The sequence below is a fragment of the Mustelus asterias genome, chromosome 16 (genome assembly GCF_964213995.1).
Source record: "Mustelus asterias chromosome 16, sMusAst1.hap1.1, whole genome shotgun sequence".
Taxonomy (NCBI): domain Eukaryota; kingdom Metazoa; phylum Chordata; class Chondrichthyes; order Carcharhiniformes; family Triakidae; genus Mustelus; species Mustelus asterias.
Genome location: NC_135816.1, coordinates 7,084,521 through 7,106,231, shown reverse-complemented (window position 1 = coordinate 7,106,231; position 21,711 = coordinate 7,084,521). Strand labels below are relative to the sequence as shown.

General features: G+C 46.4%; 1 protein-coding gene across 1 annotated transcript in view; it reads right to left on the bottom strand.

Moving 5' to 3' along the window:
- Positions 1–18,217, bottom strand: part of diaph1 (diaphanous related formin 1) — a 209,522-nt gene extending 191,305 nt beyond the window's left edge. Inside the window, exon 1 of the mRNA XM_078231539.1 lies at positions 17,856–18,217. Within this exon, the coding sequence (XP_078087665.1) occupies positions 17,856–17,960 (105 nt within the window). The 5' untranslated portion in view covers positions 17,961–18,217. The remainder of the gene's footprint in view (positions 1–17,855) is intronic.
- Between the last annotated feature and the right edge of the window lie 3,494 nt (positions 18,218–21,711).

The following is a 21,711-nucleotide window of genomic DNA, read 5'->3' as shown; positions in this document are numbered from 1 at the left end:
ATTTCATACAAGTTTGCGAACTCAGTTTAAGAATGAGGCTAGCACAATAGTTGCATTTCATACAGCAAACTGAGTTATTGTGCATTGGTGATCAACTGAAGCTGCATTTACCCTGGTTCTATTACAGGATCTCCTGTGATATAGCTCACAGCGAGGCAAATTATCTGCTTTTTCTCCTGCCGATCTCTGCTGCCCCATTTGACAAGGCACACCCCCTGAGTGTTCTTGTTCCATCTGTCTTTGCCAGGTATTGCTTTCCACTTGCTTGTTTTCCATCTGCGCTGTCGCGCTGCTATTTTTTTCCCCCCACTTCTCCCTGTCTTTGTTGTTTCCCTATTTCTCCTCCTTGACATGATTCTCTCTCTCATCCACTGACTGTTTTTGGAGATTGGGGGGGGGTGGGGGGTGGGGCAAGGATTGCAATCGCGCTCAGGCCACCAACCATCTTTCTGGTCACAGTTGTTAGAATGTAACCAGTGACAGCTTTGTATTGGATGCAATGTGATCAATGGGAACAAGGTGCAAGAGTCAGCTGACCCAGTAAACCATGGAACCAATTACAAAGGAATGTAATAGTCAACTGACAAGCTGATTCACTATAAATAAGGAACTATGTAGAATTGTGGGGAGCTTGGATTGGCCCAAGGCAAGGCCCCAAGTTTGGAGTAATGATGTTTCTTTATTAAACACTTTCTTTGATTTTAAGTTGGAGTAAGTTTTGTTGTATTTTCATTAGCTGTATTTTGAAGAGTTCCTTCTGAAGAACCAACAGTAGTGCAGGGATCAATGGAGCTTGTTTTCACCTTTAAGAAACTTTTGAACTTCAGTAACGTTATACTTGAATGCATCTTTGGGGCTGACAGAAGTTGGGGTGGGGGGGACACTGCTGCTTATTTGATTCTTTTCAGAGGAATAAATTCTCCAAAGGATTTTCCAAATTGGTCACAGATTTTCTGCCTCCCCCAAAGCTCGCAATACTAGTTGTAGAGGTTAGTTTTTTTCTCATTTATAGATAGTTTGATGGTCCTCACTGCTTTTCCTCCCTTTTTTTGCATGTTCACCGATGGAAGCTGGAACCCAAAACAAATCAGAGTTCACAGACAGAATGAAAAAGATCTTCCTGATTTATTGATGGGCTACGCACCTTGAAATCTATTTATTTTGTTGAAGGGGATCTGAAGAACAGAGTGCATGCATACACTTGGGAGCTTCAAGTTTTTAGGTGTCCAGGTCACCAACAACTTGTCCTGGTCTCCCCCATGCCAACATTATAGTTAAGAAAGCTCACCAATGCCTCTACTTTCTCAAAAGACTAAGGAAAATTGACACGTCAGCTATAACTCTCACCAACTTTTACAGATGCACCATAGAAAGCATTCTTTCTGGTTGTATCACAGCTTGGTATGGTTCCTGCTCTGCCCAAGACCGCAAGGAACGACAAAAGGCCGTGAATGTAGCCCAATCCATCACCCATCCATTGACTCTGTCTACACTTCCCGCTGCCTCGGCAAAGCAGCCAGCATAATTAAGGACCCCACGCACCCCAGACATTCTCTCTTCCACCTTCTTCTGTCGGGAAGATACAGAAGTCTGAGGTCATGTACCAAGCGACTCAAGAACAGCTTCTTCCCTGCCGCTGTCAGACTTTTGAATGGACCTACCTTGCATTAAGTTGATCTTTCTCTACACCATAGCTATGACTGTAACACGGCATTCAGCACTCTCTCGTTTGCTTCTCTACAAACGGTATGCTTTGTCTGTATAGCGTGCAATGAACAATACTTTTCACTGTATGCTAATGCATGTGACAATAATAAATCAAATCAAATCACTAATAGCTAAATTTCATTGTTTAAAGTGGGGGCAGAGGCACAAAATAAATAGAGGTGCAATGAAAATATTGAAAACAGGTCAAGTTGATCCTGCTTTCTTGGCTTCAATGAGAAATATTTCTGTGCAAATGGCATTTCCGATAATGTAGAAAAATCTGCTGTGTGTATATATGGCTGAAACACACTGACCACACCTAAATGCATACAAGCTGTGAAGCTTGTCGCTAAGTTAATTTCTCACCATGCACTCTTCATTGATCCATGGCAAACTTGTATCTTGATCTAAGACTTAAAACCATAATCCTATTAGCCAACAGTTTCACTGAATTATTTCTTTGAGTTCTAAACAATTTCAAGACGATAATTATATACAGCTCCTGAGCTATGATCTTGGGTTTCCGATTAACAGTTAATACTTTATTAAATCGGATTTCAAAGGGAAAAAAAAATCAAGAGAAAATTGGCAGTGGGAAAAAGCGCAGCTCCAAAGCTGAAAATTTTAATCCTTCACTACCAAAAGACCAGTGCAGCAAATTGAAATGCAGCACCATCAGCTTCTAGCCATGAAGCTGAAGAATTTACAGAGCAAGAATTTACAAATACTCAATGGTTTTAAGACAGCATCCGAGACGAAAGAAAAATGGTTAGGTTGGCCTTTCAAGGTGACGACTGTTCGCCAGAACTGGAATATGTACAAACGAACAAGTTATGAGAGTGAACAGATCATTGGAACTGGAGATTGAAAAATGGTCAGATAAAAAGAACGAATCATAGAATACTACAGTGCAAAAGGAGGCCATTCGGCCCATTGAGTCTGCACTGACCACAATCCCACCCAGGCCCTATCCCCATAACCCCATGCATATACCCTAGCTAGTCCTCCTTCCAAGAATTCAACGCTTTTCCAACTCTGGTTTCTTATGCACATCCCTACTTCCATCCCGTACCACTGTCAGCCAGGTTCCATACCTCCCTAAGCCCACCCACTCCTCCAGTTTTGAGACAATTAAAATATAACTCAATAACCAAACTTTTATTCACTACTTGACTCAGAGTAAATGCTTATCTGCTCATAGTGTGATGAATTATCTTGGGACTTTTATTAATTTACACGTGATGTATTAATGCTGGCTGCAGATGCCCACAACAGGCTTGAATAGATGGGTTTTTCATGTTTTTAAAAAAAAATCTAGAGCCCTGGAAAATGCAGCAAAGATAAAATACAAATTTGAACGAAGATAATCATCCATGAAAAATATTCGGCAATCAATTCTTACATATTGCATTTATTCTATTAAAAGCCATTCAGAAATTAAGTTATGAACAAGTGACAGTACACCTGTTTATGACATCAGTTACTTTCTAAATAAATGAAACTTCTTTAGCTGGAAATGGGTGATATTGTGGTTTTCTATTCTGCTATGAAAAAACACATTAACTTCCTCCATTGGCACATAAAGCACCAGAATTTATGCAAAGTAATATATATTTATATAGCTTTCACAGCTGCAGGACTTCCCAAAGAATGTCACAGCCAATGAAGTACTTTTGAAATAAATTACTGCGGATGCTGGAATCTGAAACAAAAGCAGAAAATGCTGGAAAATCTCAGCAGGTCTGACTGCATGCTTGAGAGCATACAGCCAATTGCGTCCTGGCAGCCAAATGGTTAATCTTGAGTCACAGACACCTACACATGCTTATAAATCACTCATCTATAACAAATTTGGTACTGACAAAACGTCATCAACATGAAAGGCTGACTCATTCCCTCTCTTTACAGATACTGCCTTATCTGCGGGGAGTTTCCCAGTTTTCTCTATTCTAATTCAAGATCAAGTGTATAGACCATGCTAAGTTCTCCCTTAGTGTACCCAAACAGGCGCCGGAATGTGGCGACTAGGGGATTTTCACAGTAACTTAATTGCAGTGTTAATGTTAGCCTATTTGTGACACTAGTAAATAAATTTTAAACAAAGTGCCAGGTTTCAAGCACAACCTAAACTGAATTAGCAAAGCTCAACTAAGACAGCATTGTCTAGCAACTGTTTCCTGCTTCATAGCAATCCAACGACAGTGTGGAAAGTGTGCTGCAGATCATATGACTGAAAAGCATGTTGATCACCAATTTCGCTGCTCACATGAAGAATGGTGTCTGAGTTTACATAACAGTGCACTGCCAGAAACTGCAAAAGTAAACCTGAGCACAAATTAACTTCAGGACTGGAGGCAGGAAATTAGGAAACAAATTGGAGCAATAAAAATCTCTTTAAACCTAATTTGCACATGGACATAATCATGGGATTTTGTTCTATAACATTCTCGCATCTCGCCCTGAATCATTTCTACAGCTTGTCCTGCTCCATTTCGCCTCACTCCTAACCTTTGCTAACTTTCTGATCCTGTCTTCCCACCATTTCCTCGATGGGCGTAAAGCTTCTCTCCATTCCAATCTAGATATCTTAGAACCATAGAATCCCCACAATGCAGAAACAGGCCATTCAGCCCATCGAGTCTGTACCAGCTATCCTCCACCCGCCCTATCCCCATAACCCCGTACATTTACCATGGGTAGACTACCTGACTATCCTTGGACACCAAGGGGCAATTTAGCATGGCCAATCCACCTAACCTGCACATCTTTGGATTGTTGGAGGAATCCCATGCAGACATGGGGAGAACGTGCAGACTTCACACAGACAGTCACCCAAGGCCAGAATCGAATCCGGGTCCCTAGTGCTATGAGGCAGCAGTGCTAACCACTGTGCCACCGTCTGAACTAAGAAACAGAAATAACTTGGAACACTCACATCGGGCAGCATCTGCAAAGAGGCAAGTAGTCAACGTTTCAGTTCTGTGACCTTTCATCAGATCTTCCAAAACAACCAAATCAGTACATCTCCCATTGCTAGCTGACAAAACATAGCCTCATTCATCCCTTTTCCAGTCACATTTTCTCAACAAAGAAAATTACAGCACAGGAACAGGCCCTTTGGCCCTCCAAGCCTGCACCGACCATGATGCCCAACTGAACTAAACCTGGGGAATAGATTCCTCTAACCTTCTCCATTATCTGCTTCATGCTGCCTATTCCTGTATCAAGCTTCTCAGTAGCCATCACACCAAATCAATTGCTGTCCAAAATGTCGTCTCGCTTTCGAAAAGGCATTACTTTATTCAGGACAAGTGAGCATCTTTAACCTTACTAAAACCTGGCTTGTCAATGGTAATTCATTTACCCTAAGCAATAGTGGCAGTGAAAAAATTGTTCTCCTTTCCAGGTTCCATTTCAACCTTTTTTTTGCTCCAAGGTAGCCAAACAATATGGGAGTAAAACTTGTTCCCTCCAGAAGTTAGAAGTCTCGGGACAATAGAAAGTGCTTTTCATTTAACGGTAGTCCATGAAGGTGCAAATCTAATCAGATACAATACAGTTTATTAATTGCTTGTCGTTTAGTACACAGCTATGAAAATGTATACATTAAACATTAATGTGCATCTGGAAAGGAGTAAAATGCTGGGTCACTTTTTCCTCGAAATAGGCTGAGGGTTGACCGAACAGAGATTGTGAAAGGTTTTGATAGAGTAGATACAGAGGGAATATTTCCACTTCTGGGGGAAAAAGTAAAATAGTCACCAATAGGGAATGCAGAATAAACTTCCTTCCACAAAAAGTGGCCAGGATGTAGAACTCGCTACCACAGAGAGTAGTGAAGCGAATAGTAAAGATGCATTTAAGAGGAAGCCTGCAGCACATGAAGGTGAAGGAAATAGAGGATGATGACGACAGATTTAAATGAAGAAAGATGGGAGAAGGCTGGAGTAGTATGAATGCCAGTGTGGGCTGGTTTAACCAAATGGTCTGTTTCATGCCATATAGCTTATGTAATCCTCTGAACAACAAAACTGTCATTAGTCCATGTATGTTAAAGCTTGTTATCAAAGCCCCTCAGGCCTGAATCATGGAGGTTATTGCTGCACGATTAACAACCTTTTTGTTGTGACCATAACCACAGGAAATCCACAAGCATCTCCATTCAAGAAATTCACCCTTTGCCACACCTACCATCAAGGTTCTCAGTGTCCATCACCCTCCAAAACTCCAGTAACTTAAGTCTCTTTTATTTCCTGCTTAACTGGGGAAATTAACAGCAATTTCAGTTTAAACCTAAACTGCTTCCCTACCTTCTTTATTTGTCCAATCTCCCAATTAACCTACTTCACCCTTTAGATCAGCTCTTCCATCCATAGCCATAACCAATCAGCTGACCTCAACAACAGTTAGGGTCTCTGACATCATCTTAAAAATCCTGACCTCGATGGCCTCCCTAAACACCATGTCATCGCCAATCCAAATTCTGGGAGGTGCTGTTGACACCCAATTTGTGGCAACATGCATCATCAACCTTTACTTTTTAATCCTTTCAAATCAGACTTCCAAAGTGCCTGGGTACTGACTCACGCTCATCAGTCACCAACTGCAATCTGCACAAAAATATTGTACTGCATTATCCCTTTTCACTTTCCTTGAAAATGAACTGGTTGACCACACTGCCACACCTCCTGTGTCCACCTCCAAGGCACTTCTCTCTCACCATTCCATCGCTGTCACTCATAACTTTGCAAGTACATCTGAAATGCCTTCTCCTCCTAAACCTGCGCCCTTCCACTGTTCAAAGACTATTTCCTCGGGTGGATGGAGCTATTACAAGGGGGCATAACTATAGGGTTCGTGGTGGGAGATACAGGACGGATATCAGAGGTAGGTTCTTTACGCAGAGAGTGGTTGGGGTGTGGAATGGACTGCCTGCAGTGATAGTGGAGTCAGACACTTTAGAAACATTTAAGCGGTTATTGGACAGGCACATGGAGCACACCAGGATGATAGGGAGTGGGATAGCTTGATCTTGGTTTCAGATAAAGCTCGGCACAACATCGTGGGCCGAAGGGCCTGTTCTGTGCTGTACTGTTCTATGTTCTATGTTCTATGTTCCAAATCTACATATTCCCTCCTTGGTGCCATTACTTGGAAGTAAGGAATGAATACTATAATGCCCTCCAGTGAAATAATTACTGCACTTCTACTTTGGAATTATTAAAATATTTACCAATGGGCCATGAATACAAACATGCTGTAAGGAAAATTTCACATCATTCGTCTATTGCTCATATCTGTGTTCACAAAGATCTAAACAACTCAAGACACAGAAGTGTAATCATTAAAAAATAAAAAAGGTGGCCGCTAACGAGTGACGAGAGAGAAAATATTAGGATGAATAGTCAAATGCTTGGTCAAAGAGGTGGGTTTGAAAGAGAAGAAGAAAGAAGTGGTGCAGCATTTTTGCGAGCCAGTTACTCAGCACACAGTCTAGGTGGCAGAACAAATAACAATGTTGGTGGAAAAAATGGGACGGGAATATAAAGATCAGTGTCAGAGAAATTGAGAGTTGGGAAGTGTAGTGGTGAAGGACATGAGAGCTAGGGAAGGGAAAGCACGCGGACAGAGTTAAGCGTAAGAATGAGAATTTTAAATTTGAGACGCTGGGAAGATGCAAGACAAGAACTTGTTGCAGGTCACAATTTGGGTTTAGGGGAGCTAAAATGGCCGTGCTGTGGAGAAGGGAACCTATTAGGACATATTATAGAGGTAACAAAGCATGTCTGGCATATAAACTGAGCACTGATAGAGGTGGAAATAGATGGAGCGGACATGGAATTAAAAGTTCAGAGGTCATATCAGGGTAAACTATGGTGCACTGCTTGTGAAAAGCAGGATCAGCTAGAGACTGGTCAAGAGAGAGATGGAGTCAGTGGTACAAGTTACTGAGTTTGTGGTGGAAGTGAAAGTTGACAACTTTAGTCCTTCCGGGGGGGGGGGGGGGGGGGGGGCAAGAATATATTCAAGATGATGCAAAGATGAAATGAGAATATTTCCAACAATCAGGTGATGCTTAGATGGTTAAGATTAGAATCAAGAAAGATTGGTGGTCAAGAAATAATGCACCACAAATCACAATTGCAAAGAATACCCATCGTGACTTTGATTTTAGCAGTTCTGAAGGCAAGACAGAAGCAGGAAACCTGAATAGAGTGATTCAGAAAGGAATTGCAGGAGGGATGGGCACAGATCTGGAATGTGTAACATACTGTAGGAATTTGGAAAGGGAAATAAAGTTAGCGATGTGGCAATAATCTACTACGAGGTCATCAGGCTGACAGATGGAATTTCTGAGCAGGGTGATGACAGTTATGTTGAAAGGGAGGAGGATAGAACCTGAAGCAAAGAAATTATAAAAAATGTCAGCAGTAAAGCAAGTGTAGCAAAATAAGTCGCATTTCCAGCATTACCGAAAGTTATTGCGCTATGTAACTCTACAAGCAGCTATTCTGTAAAGTTGAAAATCAAGTTTGCCCAGTAATCACATCATTCAAAGCAACACTAATATCAACGACCTACAAATACTTCCAATTTGTAAACTTCGTATTAACCAGAAGCAAATACAATACCATGAAGTACATTTAGTAATGAATTGGCAGCTCTCAGTGCCATGATGTGGAGATGCCAGCGTTGGACTGGGGTAAGCACAGTAAGAAGTCTCACAACACCAGGTTAAAGTCCAACAGGTTTATTTGGCAGCACAAGCTTTCAGAGCACTGCCCCTTCATCAGGTGAGTGGGAGTTGTGTTCACAAACAGGGCATATATAGACAAACTCAATTTACAAAATAATGGTTGGAATGCAAGTCTTTACAGGTAATCAAGTCTTAAAGGTACAGACATTCAGCCTCTGATCTCCGAAGATCATTCAGCCTCTGATCTTCGGGTAAGCGTTCTCCAAGGCGGCCTTCACGACACACAACAACGCAGAATTGCTGAGCAGAAACTGATAGCCAAGTTCCGCACACATGAGGACAGCCTCAACCAGGATCTTGGGTTCATGTCACACTATCTGTAACCTTCATGACTTGACTGGGCTTGCAAAATCTCACTAACTGCCCTGGCTGGAGACAATACACACCTCTAACTTGTGCTTGGCCCTCTCTCCACTCACATTGTCTGTACCTTTAAGACTTGATTACCTGTAAAGACTTGCATTCCAACCATTATCTTATAAATTGAGTTTGTGTCTATCTATGCCCTGTTTGTGAACACAACTCCCACTCACCTGATGAAGGGGCAGTGCTCCAAAAGCTTGTGCTGCCAAATAAACCTGTTGGACTTTAACCAGGTGTTGTGAGACTTCTTACTGAGCCCTCAGTGCAGCAGACTTCACACAGGCAAATTAGAGTGCTTCTGAAATGTTAAAATGTACTTAACCAAAATGATTCCATTAAGCGTAACAATTGTTGATCAACTAATTACTTTAGAGAAATAGTCAATTAGCTGGCCACATATTTACTGTCTTGCCCCATTGAAAATCAGCAGGAAATCACAGGGACAGTACTGAACCAATCCATGCAGCAAAACCTGGACAATATTCAGGCTTGGAATTGCAAGTAACATTTGTGCCACAGAAGTGCCAGGCAATATCAACATAAATACCATGGCTACAAGAGTAGGTCAAAGGCTACGAATCCTGCGATAAGTAACTCACCTCCTGACTCCCCAAAGCCTTATTACCATCTACAAGGCACAAGTCAGGAGTGTGATGGAATACTCTCCACGTGCCTGATGAGTGTAGCTCCAACAACACAAGACGCTGAACACCATCCAGGAGAAAGCAGCCGCTTGATTAACATCCCATCCACAAACATTCGCTCCATCCACCATGAACACACACTGGCAGCAATTTTGCCATCAAAATACACGGCAGGAACTCACCAAGGCTCCTTAAGATAGCACCTTCTAAACCCATTACCACTAATATCTAGATGAACAAGGGCAGCAGACACATGGGAACACCACCATCTGTAATTTCCTCTCCAAGCCACTTACCATCCTGACTTGGAAATTTATCCCATTCCTTCACTGCTACTGGGTCAAAATACTGGAACTCCCTCCCCAACAGCACTATGGGTGTGTCTGCATCACTTGGACTGCAGCAATTCAAGGCGGTGGCTCAGCAGCAGTGTCTCAATGACAATTAGAGATGGGCAATAATGCTAGCCTAGCTAGTGTATCCACATCCCTTGCATCAATTTTTTTTTTTAAATCGCACATAGCAAAGAGACTTGGACAACTTCCCACTCCTACAGATGCTTAAAGCAGATAAAGGACATGCTTACATGTGCTTTCCATAGCCAGTTTTTCCAGGAACAGGTCACTAGCCTGAAGTGAGAAAAGCGACAGCTTGAAGGTCATAGAATCAGAGAATCCCCACAGTGCAGGCAGCCATTCGGCCCATCAAGTCTGCACTAACTTAGCATCTTATCCAGACCCACGCATTCCACCACCTCCCCAACCCATAAGTCCAATCCACCTTGCCTACACACCTTGGGACACTCAGGAATAATTTAGCAAGGCAAATTCACCTAACCTGCACATTTTAGGACTGTGGGAGGAAACCAGAGCACCTGGAGGAAACCCACACAGACACGGGGAAGAACGGGCAAACTCCACACAGACAGTTCCCAAGGCCGGAATTGAACCCCGATCCCTGGTGCTGTGAAGCAGCAGTGCTAACCACTGTGCCGCACTGCATCAAGGATCATTGTACCTGATGCGTGGTCTCATTCTTGCCACCTCCCTTACAGATGTTGGAAGAACTTGCAGGTTGACAATCAACCCGTTTGGCCACATTATGAACACGTCTTCCGTGGCCAACAAGTCCTGAAGGCAGCAGGAGAGGTTAATAGGCTATTGAAGAACGCACAAATGACAGCTGCCTTTATCAGTCGTGGCATAGATTATAAGAGCAAGGAGGTTATGATGGAGCTGTACAAAATTTTGGTGAGGCCACAGCTGGAATATTGTGTGCAGTTCTGGTCAACGCGCTATAGGATGTGATTTCTCTGGAGAAGGTGCAAAGGAGATTCACCAGGATGTTGGATTCACCGTGATGGAGCATTTGAGCTATGAAGAGAGGCTGGATAGGCTTGGATTGTTTTCTTTAGATCACAAAAGGCTGAGGGGGACCTGGCTGAGCTGTATAAGATTATGGGAGGTACGGACACGGTGCATAGGATGCAGCTGTTCCCCTTAGCTGAAGGTCAATAATGAGGGGGCATCATTTAAAGGTGAAGGACAGGAGGTTTAGAAGAGATTTGAGGAAAACAATTTTTACCCAGAGGGTGGTGGGAGTCTGGAATGCACTGCCTGAGAGGGTAGGAGAGGCGGGAAACCTCACAACCTTTAAAAAAGTACACAGATGAGCACTTGAAATCTCATAACATTCAAGGCTAAAAGTTAAAGTTTATTTTTTAGTCACAGGTAGGCTAACATTCACACTACAATGAAGTTACTGTGAAAATCCGCTAGTCGCCACACTCCGGTGCCTGTTCGGGTACACGGAGGGAGAATTTAGCATGGTCAATTCACCTAACTAACCTGCACATCTTTGGACTGTGGGAGGAAACCCACGCAGAAGCAGGGAGTACATGCAAATTCCACACAGACAGAGACGCAAGCAGGGAATTGAACCCAGGTCCCTGGAGCTGTGAGACAGCAGTGCTAACCACTGTGCTGTAAAGTGGGATTAGTGTAGATTCGTATTTTTGTCAGTCGAGACTCTGTGGACCAAAGGGCCCATTCTGTACTGAATGACTATGACGAACTCAAACCCAGAGCTTCTGGCTCAGAGGCAGAGATGCTGCCGATTCCACAGTAGAATACCAGCAGATAAATTTCTCCATCTGAAAACTTTTACACAGGTATTGAAACACCCCATTAAAAATAGACCATAACTTCATGAATAGGTTTCAGGTTTTATATGCTTATAAAACACAACTAAATTTCATTCCAATTGTATCGTGTGTAGGATGAGCCCTCTGGCAACAACTTCATCTCCACACTGCAAGTTAACAGGTAGCTACTGAAATATCATTCCGTTTTTGTGTGGAAAGAATGGTGCTAATGCTGTACTCCTGTGCCATTAGTACCTATTGGAGAGCCAAAAGGAGGCCTTTTCCATACTCCAAGAACCAAAAAAAAAATCTATTTTTGTAGATAAGTGCTCCATGGGGAAATTGATTTTATATCAATATGGTTATAACAAATCGTCCTCTGCAAAATGTGATCATTAATGATTACATTGGATTTTCTTACATTCCGCTAAATGGCATCAGCACAGTATCAGAAGGATCCGGGTTCAAATTTCATTCAAGCAGAACAAATCTGGGAGTGCTTAGAGCTGGGGTTCCAGACGGGGAGGAATTTGTAAAATGCATACTGGAAGGTTCTTTGGAACAGTATGTAGATAGCCCGACTAGAGAGGGGGCTATACTGGACCTAGTTCTGGGAAATGAGCCCGGTCAGGTCGTCAAAGTTTCGGTTGGGGAACATGTGGCAAATAGTGACCACAACTCTGTTAACTTTAGGATAGTAATGGACAAGGATGAGTGCTGTCCTACGGGCAGGGTGCTAAATTGGGGGAAGGCGAACTATAGCCGGATTAGGCAGGAATTGGTGGACGTTGATTGGGAGAGGATGTTCGAGGGTAAGTTCACGTCTGGCATGTGGGAGTCTTTTAAGGAACAATTGATAAGGCTGCAGGATAGGCATGTGCCTGTAAAAAGGAAAGGTAGGATTAGAGAGCCGTGGATAACCAGGGAAATTGATGATCTGATTAAAATGAAAAGGGAGGCGTACGTTAAGTCCAGGCAACTAACAACAGATGGAGCTCTGGAAGAATACAGAGAGAGTAGGAAAGAACTCAAACGGGGAGTTAGAAGGGCAAAAAGAGGTCACGAGATGTTCTTGGCAGGCAGGATTAAGGAGAATCCGAAGGCATTCTATTCATACGTTAGGAACCAAAGAGTTGTCAGGGAGAAAATCGGACCTCTCAGGGACAAAGGAGGGGAATTATGCTTAGAACCCAAGGGAATTAGGGGAGATCCTAAATGAATACTTTGCATCGGTATTCACGAAGGAGAGGGATTTGTTGACTGGGAGTGTCTCAGAGGGAAGTTTTGACCCGTTAGAGAAAATCTCCATTACAAGGGAGGAGGTGTTAGGTTTTTTTAGGGAACATTAAAACTGACAAAGCCTCAGGGCCTGATGGCATCTATCCTAGACTGCTCAGGGAGACGAGAGATGAAATTGCTGGGCCTCTGACGGAAATCTTTGTCGCTTCTTTGGACATAGGTGAGATCCCTGAGGATTGGAGGATAGCGAAGGTGGTGCCGTTGTTTAAGAAGGGTAGCAGGGATAACCCGGGAAATTATAGGTCGGTGAGCTTGACGTCCGTGGTAGGGAAGTTGTTGGAGAGGATTCTTAGAAACAGGATGTATGCGCATTTAGAACGGAACAATCTCATTTAGTGACAGACAGCATGGTTTTGTAAGAGGGAGGTCGTGCCTTACAAATTTGGTGGAGTTTTTTGAGGAAGTGACAAAAACGGTTGACGAAGGAAGGGCCGTGGATGTCGTTTATATGGATTTCAATAAGGCATTTGACAAAGTCCCACATGGCAGGTTGGTTAAAAAGGTTAAGGCTCATGGGATACAAGGAGAAGTGGCTAGATGGGTGGAGAACTGGCTTGGCCATAGGAGACAGAGGGTAGTGGTCGAGGGGTCTTTTTCCGGCTGGAGGTCTGTGACCAGTAGTGTTCCGCAGGGCTCTGTACTGGGATTTCTGCTATTTGTGATATATAAAATGATTTGGAAGAAGGTGTAACTGGTGTTATCAGCAAGTTTGCGGATGACACGAAGATGGCTGGACTTGCGGATAGCGATGAGCATTGTCGGGCAATACAGCAAGATATAGATAGGCTGGAAAATTGGGCGGAGAGGTGGCAGATGGAATTTAATACAGATAAATGCGAAGTGATGCATTTTGGAAGAAATAGCGTCGGGAGAAGTTATACAATAAATGGCAGAGCCATCAAGAGTATAGAAACACAGAGGGACCTAGGTGTGCAAGTCCACAAATCCTTGAAGGTGGCAACACAGGTGGAGAAGGTGGTGAAGAAGGCATATGGTATGCTTGCCTTTATAGGACGGGGTATATAGTATAAAAGCTGGAGTCTGATGATGCAGCTGCATAGAACGCTACCAGAAGGACGTGGAGGCGTTAGAGAGAGTGCAGAGAAGGTTTACCAGGATGTTGCCTGTTATGGAGGGTCTTAGCTATGAGGAGAGATTGGGTAGACTGGGGTTGTTCTCCTTGGAAAGACGGAGAATGAGGGGAGATCTAATAGAGGTGTACAAGATTATGAAGGGGATAGATAGGGTGAATGGTGGGAAGTTTTTTCCCAGATCAGAAGTGACGATCACGGGTTCAAGGTGAGAGGGGCGAAGGATAACTCAGATATTAGAGGGATGTTTTTTACACAGAGGGTGGTGGGGGCCTGGAATGCGCTGCCAAGTAGGGTGGTGGAGGCAGACACGCTGACATCATTTAAGACTTACCTGGATCGTCACATGAGCAGCCTGGGAATGGAGGGATACAAACGATTGGTCTAGTTGGACCAAGGAGCGGCACAGGCTTGGAGGGCCGAAGGGCCTGTTTCCTGTGCTGTACTGTTCTTTGTTCTTTTATCAAGGACAATTATGTGCGGGTTATGTCCAAAGATGCGCAGGTTGGGTTGATTGGCCATGCTAAACTGATCTGAGTGTTCAGGGATTAGCAGGGTAAATATGTGGGGGTATGTGAATAGGACCTGGGTGGGACTGTGGTCGGTGCAGACTCGATGGGCCGCATGGCCTCCTTCTGCACTGTGGGGTTTCTATGGTTCTATGAATTGGGGATGGGGAATAATTGCTGACCCACTGTGTCTGTCTGCTCTTGAACTACCCAATTACCTGTTCCGCCTTCTGCTCTTTACCCAAAGTTCTCCTTTTCATGTGCACCCAATTCTCTTTTGAAAAATCACTACTGATGCTGCTTACACCAGCTCAAGTTGTGCATTCCAGATTATAAATGCTGCGTGAAAAAAAATCAAGGCTAGTACAGTTCTTAAAACATTATACTTGAAATATGGCAAATACTTCAGGTATTTTCCTTCATTTTGTCAATTACTTCCGTTTGAAAATGCACAGAAAGTAATGCTACATCGACCTTTCTGCATAGAAACCAATTCAACTATCACTGACTGGAAGCAAAGAAAGGTAGTATTTCAATGTATGTTTCCAAAGGAATTCTTGCAAATGAATTTCACCACCTACTGAAAAATTTAGATACAGAGAATGCAAAATAAATCCAATAATTAAGCACTTCTATCACTGCCAAGGGCAACTGTTCCTCTGAATTGAATACCGTAAAACACTAGTGCATTATTCAGCTTTCAAATACTGTTGCTGTCCAAGGCTCTGGTTACAATAAGATAAGGCAAAATACTGTGGATGCTACAATCTGAAAACAGAAAATGCAGGAGAAACTCAGCAGGTCTGACAGCATCTGTTTATTTTCCTGACTCGAAACATTGGCTCTATTCTCTCTCCACAGATGCTGTCAGACCTGCTGAGTTTCTCCAGCATTTTCTGTTTTGGTTATATTTGAACTTATTCATCACCTGCATGCATCATGCCAACATTCTCAATTTTGCTAACAATTCAATGACTTTGCATCAATATTTTAAAATGCCACATTCACAAGGATGTTCTCCAAGAATATCACACTCTAAAACTGCACAGGATGAATAAGCCATTTCCAAAATTAAGTGTTGTCAACATAGCACCACACTCGATTTATATAGCATCTTTCCCAACTTTAGGATTTCCTAAAGTGCTTCACAGCCAAGCAAGTAATTTTGAAATGTAGCCACAGTTGTGATGCAGGAAACATAGTAGCCAATTTGAACATTGCAAGCTTCCATAAAGAGCAATTTTCTTTTGAAAACAGATTATCTGGTCAGTAGTTTTAAAAATTCATCTTATGGACATGTGCACTGTTGGCTCGGCCAGCATTTATTGCCCATCCCTAAATGTTGATTGAAGGATAATATCGACCTCGACACCAGAGAGAACGACCCTATTCTTCTTGAAAATAGCACGTCGGGATCTTTTACCTCCATCCAAGCGGGCAGACAGGGCCTTGGTTTAACATCCAGCCTGAATTGTCAGCCTTAATTATTGTGCTTAAATCTCTAGATTGAGACTTGAAGTCACAACCCATCATCTAAAGATGAGATTGCACTGAGCCATTGCGGGCACCCACAAAGAAGAGGTTACTGAAAGGCTTCATTGTAGTATAATAACGCTGATACTAAGTCAAAGGAATCTGAAGCATGAAAAATGACGGAATTTGAAATCATTTTTCACTGGAAACACAATGTTCTAAGTGACCCAACAAGCTTTCCAAGCTATGGAGACTTAAATTTGTATAGTGCCTTTTACATCCTTTGTCCTAAAGGGCTTCAGAAGCAAATTTATTCTGAAATGTAGTCATCATTGTTTTTCTAGGCAAATGCGGCAGCCAATCCAGGCACAGCAAGAACCCAGAAAAAGCAATGAAATGAATAACATATTAGACAACGATTATGAAGGACAATAGAACTATTGATAATTAAACAAAGAGAGCCTGAGGCCTGTGGTGCAAAGGTAAACAAATTACATCTAAAAGCAACAGGCTCATGAAACCAATTGATTAAATTTTGTTGTGAAGATTTCCAGATATACACAAACATAACATTTGCAAAAACGTTTTTTAATTCGACAAAATATCAATAGAAACATCTATAATAACAAAATCTATATTTTGCCTCAGTGGACAATTGGTTTGAGCAACATGAATGACAGTACTAAGAAGTGATGTAATGTAGAAAGAATCTACTGTGGACTCTGTATAAACTGGTCACATATGTATATACTGGAATGAACAAGCACCTTCATTACATGTTACTGCTGTACCTGTCTCTCAAAGTCATGCTTCAGCCGTCGAACATGCAAAATTAATCAAAAAATGCATGACCTTTCAATTGGGCTGGAGACATGCTAGCACTGCAGAATCGTGAACTATAAAACAGCTTTAGAAAACTTTAAGGAACTTCTTGAGACTTCCCTATGTTTAAATTAGCACAGAAAAACCGAAAAAATAAATTTTGCTTATTAATTTGAAGTAAATGCAGTGACCTGGCACTGAAGAAATCTATGAAGAAAATACTGAACATAATTTCCAACAACTGCTCAAGCTTTAAACTTTGACTTTTATTTTTAATTTTTAATCCACAGTTAAAGTTACAAAGCCAGTGCTCAGAATGGATCAAGCAAACCCAAACCCATTCCTTCCTTGCTCCAGAAACCAAATTCAAAATCCAACTGAATCCAATTCAAGGTCCCCACGACAAGAGACAAACAAGATCCAAGCTGACGACAGAAGTCCCATCTTGGGCTTGATCTGACGCCTTATCTTAAGCAGATCTGGCGTCACCGTGAATGGTGACTTATGTACAGGAGTTCTTGAGCAATGTAAGAGAGAGAGAACTGCGTGTTACTGCCCGGCACACTCAACAGGCAGCATAAAGAAGGCAACTTCCCTTCTGCAAGAAATGGGAAGTAGTGTCTGTATCTGCCCAAACGTACACCACACCAGCTCAATCTTTGTCACACTGAAATGTAGGGCAGGGAGAGCGCCAAACAGCACAGTGAGGGGGGGCCGACCTACATTCCCTTGACTTGAGGGCTGTACATGTGAAAGAAAATCTCCAGAAACTGGACCAAACCCAGCTGATTAATGTTACAGCAAAAAAAAACCACCTGAGGCTGTTGAAGGAAAGTCGAGGGGAGGTGGTGGAGAGCACCTGCACAGACAGGTAAGGGACCTGCTTCAACCAGACAGGAATAAGCTTCAAGTTCATTTACCAGTGTCACAAGGCTGACATTAACACTGCAATGAAGTGACTGTGAAAATCCCCAGAGATATAAACAGCCTTGAAGACTTGACTCCCGCCTCACTTCACAATAGTTCTGAATTAAATGAGAGACTCACGAATTTGGTTTTCTTTTCTCCTTCGTCTATGCTTTTCTTCGCCTTACTGGACTTGTCCTTGCCCCTGGAGACACCTGAAGCCTCACTCCTGTGATGTCCCTCCATTCTTCAGCTGGAACTTTCTCTAAGTTTTTTTCTGAGAAACAGCTGTGTTTGGTTTGAATCCGGGGCTGGGTGCTACGGGGGGTTGTTAATGGCGGGCCGCTGCTTCCCTGTCACACAACCTCTCCCGCGCTCTGGCTTCTCCAGCCTGAGTGGGCTGGGCTGTGGAAGCCGGGGCCTAGGCGCAGGCTGCCGGCGGGGATTCCTACGCGAGCCCGCTACGCGCGGGCGGGCAGCTCGGCGTCTCTCCCTCCGCTCGCCGTGGAGGTTTTTTTTTAAACGGTGTCAACTGGCTTGTCGCCTCCTCCAGGAGGGGAGAGGGGGGCGGGGCGGGGCAGAGGGGGGAGGGGCAGAGGGGGGCGGGGCGGAGGGGGGCAGAGGGGGGCGGGGCAGAGGGGCAGAGGGGGGCAGAGGGGGGCGGGGCGGAGGGGCAGAGGGAGGCGGGGCGGAGGGTGAGAGGGGGCGGGGCGGAGGGTGAGAGGGGGCGGGGCGGAGGGTGAGAGGGGGCGGGGCGGAGGGTGAGAGGGGGCGGGGCGGAGGGTGAGAGGGGGCGGGGCGGAGGGTGAGAGGGGGCGGAGGGTGAGAGGGGGCGGGGCGGAGGGTGAGAGGGGGCGGGGCGGAGGGTGAGAGGGGGCGGGGCGGAGGGTGAGAGGGGGCGGAGGGTGAGAGGGGGCGGGGCGGAGGGTGAGGGAGGCGGGGCGGAGGGTGAGGGAGGCGGGGCGGAGGCAGAGGCGGGGCGGAGGCTTAGGAAGGCGGGCCGGAGGGACAGGGGGGCGGAGCGGAGGGACAAAGGGGCGGGAGGGGAGATAAGGAGGCGGGGCGGAGGGAGAGAGGAGGCGGGGCGGAGAGGGAGGCGGGGCGGAGAGGGAGGCGGGGCGGAGAGGGAGGCGGGGCGGAGAGGGAGGCGGGGCGGACGGTGAGGGAGGCGGAGCGAGAGGGGGGCGGGGCGGAGGGACAGGGGGGCGGGACGGAGAGGGAGGGAGGCGGGGCGGACGGAGAGGGAGGGAGGCGGGGCGGAGGGAGAGGGGAGGGCGGGGCGGAGGGAGAGGGGAGGGCGGGGCGGAGGGAGAGGGGAGGGCGGGGCGGAGGGAGAGGGGAGGGCGGGGCGGAGGGAGAGGGGAGGGCGGGGCGGAGGGAGAGGGGAGGGCGGGGCGGAGGGAGAGGGGAGGGCGGGGCGGAGGGAGAGGGGAGGGCGGGGCGGAGGGAGAGGGGAGGGCGGGGCGGAGGGAGAGGGGAGGGCGGGGCGGAGGGAGAGGGGCGGGGCCGGAGGGTGAGAGGGCGGGGCGGAGGCACAGAGGGCGGGGCGGAGGGACAGTGGGCGGGGCGGAGGGAGAGGGGGCGGCATGAATCAGAGGTGGCTCCGCTGTGAGAGGCTCCGCGCGCGAGCGCCCCGCCCCCCCGGACTGAGTGACAGTGCGACCTCACCGCCTGGGGGGAGGGGAGCGGGGCAGTGCGGCACTCCCGCAGCACTGCACACACCCAGCACTGCACTCTCACACCCAGCACTGCACACTCACACACAGCATCGCACTCTCACACCCAGCATTGCACACACAGCACCGCACACACTCACACACAGCATCGCACTCTCACACCCAGCATTGCACACACAGCACCGCACACACTCACACCCAGCATCGCACTCTCACACCCAGCATTGCACACACAGCACCGCACACACTCACACCCAGCACTGCACTCTCACACCCAGCATTGCACACACAGCACCGCACACACTCACACCCAGCATCGCACTCTCACACCCAGCATTGCACACACAGCACCGCACACACTCACACCCAGCATCGCACTCTCACACCCAGCATTGCACACACAGCACCGCACACACTCACACCCAGCATTGCACACACAGCATTGCACACTCACACACCCAGCACTGCACACTCACACACAGCATCGCACTCTCACACCCAGCATTGCACTCTCACACCCAGCATTGCACACACAACACTGCACACACTCACACCCAGCATCGCACTCTCACACCCAGCATTGCACACACAGCATTGCACACTCACACACCCAGCACTGCACACTCACACACAGCATCGCACTCTCACACCCAGCATTGCACTCTCACACCCAGCATTGCACACACAGCACTGCACACGCTCACACCCAGCATCGCACTCTCACACCCAGCATTGCACACACAGCATTGCACACTCACACACCCAGCACTGCACACACACACACAGCACTGCGCACACACACACACACACACAGCACTGCACACTCACACATGGCACTGCACACTCACACACAACACTGCTCACGCAGCACTGCACACTAACACCCAGCACTGCGCACACACACAGCACTGCATACACACAGCACTGCACACTCACACCCAGCACTGCACACTCACACCCAGCACTGCACTTACACACAGCACTGCACACACACAGCACTGCACACTCATACAACACTGCACACACACCCAGCACTGCACACTCACACCCAGCACTGCACACACACACACAACACTGCACTTACACACAGCACTGCACACACACAGCACTGCACACCCTGCACACTCACACCCAGCACTGCACACACCCAGCACTGCACACCCACATCCTGCTCTGCACTGCACACACACACTCTGCAATGCACGCACACGCACACACGACTGCACACTCACACCCAACACTGCACACTCACACACAGTACTGCACACTCACACACACAGCACTGCACACTCACACGCAGCACTGCACACGAACACACAGCACTGCACACTAACACACAGCACTGCACACTAACACACAGCACTGCACACTCACACCCAGCACTGCACACTCACACCCAGCACTGCACACTCACACAGCACTGCACACGCAGTACTGCACACTAACACCCAGCAGTGCACACTCACACCCAGCACTGCACACTCACACCCAGCACTGCACACTCACACAGCACTGCACACTCACACCCAGCACAGCACACTCACACACACAACACTGCACACGCAGTACTGCACACTAACACCCAGCAGTGCACACACACCCAGCCAGCACTGCACACTCACACCCAGCCAGCACTGCACACTCACGCACAGCACTGCACACTCACACGCACAGTACTGCACACTCACAGCACTGCGCACTCACACCCAGCACTGCACACTCACACACAGCACTGCGCACTCACACCCAGCACTGCACACTCACACACACAGCACTGCGCACTCACACACACAGCACTGCGCACTCACACACACAGCACTACACACACACACAGCACTGCACACACACACACAGCACTGCACACACACACAGCACTGCACACTCACATCCTGCTCTGCACTGCACGCACACACGCACACACACACAGCACTGCACACACACAGCACTGCACACTAACATCCAACACTGCACACTCACATCCTGCTCTGCACTGCACGCACGCACACACACACAGCATTGCACACTCACAACACTGCACACTCACACAGCACTGCACACTCACAAACACACACACTCACAACACTGCACACTCACACCCAGCACTGCACACACAGCACTGAACGCACCCACACACAGTATTGCACACTCACACACAGCATTCCACACATACACACAGCAGTGCACACTCACACTGCACACTCGCACACACAGCACTGCACACTCGCACACAGCACTGCACACTCACACACACCACTACACACACACCCAGCACTGCACACTCACACACACCACTACACACACACAGCACTGCACACTCACAC